At 38.3% G+C, this 6,000-nt stretch overlaps 1 protein-coding gene across 3 annotated transcripts in view; it reads right to left on the bottom strand.

The window, feature by feature from the left end:
• Window positions 1-1,621: 1,621 nt before the first annotated feature.
• Window positions 1,622-6,000, bottom strand: part of N4BP2 (NEDD4 binding protein 2) — a 37,511-nt gene continuing 33,132 nt past the window's right edge. For all 3 annotated transcript variants that reach the window (XM_087724829.1, XM_087724830.1, XM_087724831.1), the window contains one exon: window positions 1,622-5,587. In XM_087724829.1, coding sequence (XP_087580955.1) covers window positions 5,542-5,587 — 46 coding nt within the window. In that variant the 3' untranslated portion in view covers window positions 1,622-5,541. The remainder of the gene's footprint in view (window positions 5,588-6,000) is intronic.

Below are 6,000 nucleotides of genomic sequence, written 5' to 3'. Positions count from 1 at the left end.
TCTAGTTGGGTCATGAAACGTCTGCAAGAAAGCTCAGGGAGCACCAAGGTCTCACAGTCACCCTCCTCCCCCTCCCACCTAGCACTGGTGATGTTCCCTAGTTGGGTCATGAAACATCTGTTAAGAAACCAAAGCTCAGAGCAACAAGGACCCCACAGTTCAACCCTGGGCTACAAATATTTTCTTCTATTGATAACTTCCCCTAGAAGACACAAGTAGAGAAACGTGGATGCAGGGACATGACATCGGCATCACCCAAACGCCACAACTTAGTACTTGCATCACATATTGGAATGCGAGTTTGTTGTAAGAGTGCCATTGATGAGCTATCATTGGGAATTCAATTTCATTTCATGGGCTCCCAGATATCCCAGCTGGCCTTTTATATCTGTGGTTTAACCATAGATGTGAATTTGTGTAGTGGGCTAAGCCTTAACATGTTGTAATTTTCCTTTATTATATTCAGGGTGATGTGTGAATCTGTCATGCGGGTCATAAGGTGAATGTGGCTTTGTTCACAGTTCCGACTAAGCAAAACCTTAAAGTCTATGACAATTAGTGTTTTTTTTAAAAAAAACAACAACACTGATTTTGAAATACTATATGAATATTTTCCTATGAACTAGATGTCATGTAATACACAGCGGTCACAATTAGTCTGGAATTGGTTGCCCATGAAAGCTGTGTGGGAAAGATTTTATTAGTGGCCCCAGAGTCAACCTTATGAGGAAGTTGCCCACGTGACAGAGTCATTTCCCTGCCGTCTTTCCATGAAACGTTTCTTTTGCTCCAGAGAACTTCTAATTGCAGAATCGACCACAAAGGAACTCCGTCAATCAACAGCTGCTTCTCATAAACTCTTCTTGACACATTTTGTACCTCATCGCACCTCTTTTCTTCCCCATAGAGCCCCCAGCAATCTGAGATTGAGGGAGGCGGTGGCTCAGTGGCTAAGACGCTGAGCTTGTCGATCAGAAAGGTTTGAATCCCTAGTGCCGCGTAATGACAATGACTCAATGCCGAAGGGGCACGGAAAGAGCCGAGGTGGCGCAGTGGTTAGAGTGCAGTACTGCAGGCCACTTCAGTTTGGCGGTTCAAATCTCACCGGCTCAAAGGTTGACTCAGCCTTCCATCCTTCCGAGGTGGGTAAAATGAGGACCCGGATTGTTGTTGGGGGCAATATGCTGACTCTGTAAACTGCTTAGAGAGGGCTGAAAGCCCTATGAAGCGGTATATAAGTCTAACTGCTATTGCTATTGCTATTCCCACCAAAGGTGGTTCCTATTTTTTCTACTTGCATTTTTACATGCTTTCGAACTACTAGGTTGGCAGAAGCTGGGACAAGGAATGGGAGCTCACTCCGTTACACAGTACTAGGGATTTTGAACCCCCGACCTTTCTGATCAACAAGCTAAGCATCTTCCTAGCCACTGAGCCCTTTAGACTTCTGTTTATTGGAGATATGGCTAATTTCTGCACTATCTTATTTTTCTTTATGCATAGAAAACTGACTCCTCTAATGCAAATAGGACTTTCGTTTCATTTAAAAACTGAAGATTGACTAAATGAAAGATGTTTAAATAAATGACTTGTAACTCCTTGATTAAGGTATTTATTCAAAGTTCTTTATTTAAAAAAAAATCCATGTGCTAACAACCAAGCGATATAAAAAAAAAGGAATTAGGTAAGATTTGTACGCTTAACAAAAACAAGAGGAATTCATTTATATACCGTATATATTCCATAATATGATAGTGAGTACTGCAATACTGGATGTTTCATTAATATACCTTTTTGCACCATTAATGGAAAATTATTTCCTGTTCAGTACTTGAGATTCCAACGTTCTTCTTGGGAGGATTGGTAATATTTTCATCACTTTGAACATTCACTTGCAATTTAGGTCCACATGAATAAATATTAGTAAGTAATCACATACGTCTATGTTTCCAAAACTGGCAGTCATATCAAAAAATGTGATTGCAAGTATTATTGAAGCTACGTATGTGGTCACTTATTGATACCAATCCATTGGAAAAGCTGTAGGTGTCAATTCATATTTAGCTTTACAATGTTTTTTTTTATTTAGCATTATAATGTAAATTCTTCTCAATAAAGGCAATTAACAAACACCTGTGAAATTTAACAGCACACATTTCATGCTAATCATATTTATTCACAATTCTCTCTGTTTGAAAAAAAAAGGGGGGGGGCTGGGAAGGCTTTATTTTCCTTAGGCACTTCTCTTGGCTACCCTGAGAAACATTTTCTCCCAATAACAGAGCCTGTTTTGCAAATCTTCCATCCTAACCAAAATCCCTGCCTCATTAAAGATTTTGGAGTTTAATCTAAATGAGTTTGATAATAAAAAACGGGTTCAGGAAATGTTTTCCCGCCCTCAATTTAAGATTAAAATTAAATCTTAATTTTAATAAATTTTAATGCTGCTTTTACTGAAGCCCAGTAAAGTAATAATATAATTATGGAAATGTTGGCAATCTATTTAAGAGTAGGCTTCTCTTAATATCTTTGCAGATTTCAATGACTATAGCATTCATTTTTCTGAAGTTTTTAAATCCCAGTTTTATTTGTGTGATCATCTTCTAAACGTTTTGCAGACTTGAACAATATAAAAACATCTTAGCTAGCTCCTATTGAAGGATTTGCATGAAGGGACATTATAAATATAAATCATTATAAATGATTTAAATCCCTCAATCTCTGGGGAAAAAAATCTGCCATACATTTTGGTATATTAAAAGATAGACCCCCCCCCCATTTTTAGTTTTCTATTACAAATGTTACTTCTGGGCATGTTGTGATGTTGCAATCAATGTTATTCAGGTTACAAAGTGTAGTTTTTCATTAGAAACTTGTAAGTCCTGATTATTGTAGAGCCATTGTTTCAACAATTACATTAATGAAGTAAGCATATACCTAAATATTTGTTTCCTTGAACACACACATATAACAAAGATTTACAAATGTGTCACATTTCTCAATGAATGGAAAGCTGAAGCAATAAATTATCTTAATCAGATATTCCCCCCTCCCATTTAATATGCTCTCCCTACAGATAGATATACTAGGTTTTCAAACCTAGAAAATAGTTGATCTGTAAAATTATTTGTCTCTCGTTCTCTTTCCCCCCCAGTAATTCCGTATATTCATGAAACAAAAAGGCAATAGGGAGTTTTCTTCTGATTGAGAGTGGGTGAAGAACGTTCTGACATTGTCCTCTGCTACTCCCTGGGACAAGAAGTGTTACAAAAATCTTTTTCTTTTTGGTAAGATCTAGCCCCGGGAGGACAGGCCCCTGTCCCAAACTATAGAAATAGAAGCAAGCAAATGGCAACTAAGGAGGGGGGGGGGGTTTACAAAAAAAATACTCTCAGGAAGGGTGAATTTAGAATTGTCAAATGCCCTTGGGTTGTGGAAAGAAGGAATCACACACCCCGCCCCAATTCCTGTGGAATAGGAGGTGAAATCATGGGGACAAATGTGGAGCCTTATGGATGACCGTTGAATCTGGTTGAAAAACATCTCACTCCTTGGACGGAAAGACCGTTCTTAAGCCAATCCGGGTCATGAGTCCACCTTCCCTAAAAGCATCTGGAGTTAAATAATCAAAAAACAAAATGTAATGACAAGATGCCCTTGACATATTGTATTCATGTTACTTTGTCCTACGATCCTCGCACAAGTGATGGTCAGACAGACCCAGATGCAAAGTCATGTCGTTTGAAAGATGACAGGAGAGTTTTAAAACCATCTATTTCAACTATGAGTTGGATGGGATAACACTGATTGCAGTAGCTTTTATTGGGCCTGCTTGCAATTTATTCCCTTCTTGTTCTTAGCTCCAGATTTTACTGAAATGCCCTTTTTAAAGGAACTGAAAAATGTCTGAAACTCACAATGCGGGCTTGCATAAAATCTGCATTTTTTTTTTAAAAAAAGGAAAAGGTTTACTGAAAAAAGTATTTGAAAAAAAATTGCTGCTCTATTTTGAAAGGAGAAACATAAAATTGTCCATTCCGTTTTTCTCAAGAAACTAATACATGATCTTAAAACATTTCCATTGGTCTTAATTGGTTCGGTAGAGAGGAACTGAATACCACAGCAGAAATTCAGCTCAGGAATCGCCCTATATATTCCGACACAGAAAAGTGTTTTTAAAAACACCATAAACAGTCACATATTCCCTTCAGCAATCTCATCTTTTTTTAAAAAAAACCCATACTAAATGTACAATTACATTGTGTCTTAAGGAAAGATTTTAAAAACCAGGTCGCAAAGATATCACCAAGACCTGCAAGGATGCACTACAACGCTTTGGCTTCCCAGATGCTAGTTTGACAAAACCACTGTAAATTCATGGCAAAATGACAAGGGGAAAAAAAAAAACATCAGTCGATGCAGAATGATCGGAATAGCTGCCATAGGAGTCTTCTATTTGTGTTCTACTTAATGACATGAGGATGTGCTCAGAACTGGTCATCTTTTATACACAGTCATAAAACGGATGCTGGTGTTTTCTCTAAGAGAACCTGCGTCGTTTTTATGGCGTTAGGACCGAGAAGGTGGGTTTTCCTTAGAGTCTTTTCCAGAAGTATTGGCAATAACCATTGTGGGCTGGCGTTTTGCTCACAATGCAAAGATATACCTGAATATACACTTCTGTATTCGTTGTTCAATGCTTGTTGCACTTAATGGCAGATCTTAATATTGACAGGCTCGGCCTGCTGATACCGAGTTCTGTGGGAGCATCGAAAGCTCCCAAGTCGTGAATTATCCTTGCAATGACAGGGCCCAATTCTAGCAAATGACACTTACCCAAATAAGCAGTCAAGGCCAAACCTCTAAGCGAATAGGCCCTGCCAGTTCTTTCTCACCACATTTTTACTATCCCATCAGGCAGCCTGCCGGTGCATTAGAGATAAACAGGAGGAGAAAAGAAATGAAAAGCTGAGATACAAGCTACATCATTTTGTTTTTGCCCTGAAAATAAATGCAACCCATTTTCTCCTCGTTTTCGGAAGTGAGCCAAGCATTCTTGTGAAAAACACACAAGGAGGCAATCGTTAGCTCTTATAATCCGAAACCTCGTAGAGTCCTTCGAAGCATCCGATGTAAGCTCAGCCATAATTTCAAATGGAGTAGAGACCATTTTTAAAAAAAAAAACCCACTATATTCCAGGTGTTTATGAGTATTTGTTAAAAGTCTGAAAAGGGCAGAGTTTTTCCGACTGGAACCTCAGCTTTTCCCTTTGAAAAACATATTTCTTGTTGCGAAGGTAGTTACTGGATGTACTTCTTGATAAGTAGGTGGTTTATAAAAATACTTCTCATTAAAACACACACACACACAAAGATTTGGTAGGAAAAAAAACACATTGACACAAACACCTGCTGACAGTTAAGCCCTTTCCACTGAAATCTTGTTTTTGACAAGTCACACATTTATCCCTTTAAAATGTGACGTTGTTTCTGCTTTGGTGTAACCTCAGCTTTTCAGATCCTCTTGGATTGACTTCCTTTTTATTCCAACAAGATCTTAAAACAGCCTGACTTTATTTCTGTGAACCTGCCGAACAGGAAGAGATTTCACTTAAATACTGTTCTGAATAATGAATACAAACAACAGTGAATAGAAGGAACAAAACTATTATGATTTCTTCTGTTTCAATTACGATGTTAATAACAAAACTTCTCTGGGCTTCCATGAAGGAGAACATAATCTTTGGATTAAGTTTCATTATTTGGATTCCAGGTTGGGGTTTTTTTTTGGTGACCATGGATACATACGGTTGGCATTTTAAAAAGTATCACAGGTGCAATGGTGTCAGTGTATGAGAGTTCATGAATTGGAATAGACATGGTAACAGGTCAGCCAATGGGGACTGTTTGATGACCCAGACGGCTCAGAGCCTGGGCGTGGCTTAACTTGACTGTTATGTCTAAAAGAGTTGGTTAGTCCTTGCAGTGATGGCTAACCTT

Source organism: Thamnophis sirtalis, unplaced genomic scaffold (genome assembly GCF_051295495.1).
Source record: "Thamnophis sirtalis isolate CommonGarterSnake01/CBP01778 unplaced genomic scaffold, rThaSir2_p1.2 scaffold_10, whole genome shotgun sequence".
Taxonomy (NCBI): Eukaryota; Metazoa; Chordata; class Lepidosauria; order Squamata; family Natricidae; genus Thamnophis; species Thamnophis sirtalis.
The sequence above is the reverse complement of the archived record's forward strand: the minus strand, read 5'-3'. Positions and strand labels throughout refer to the sequence as shown.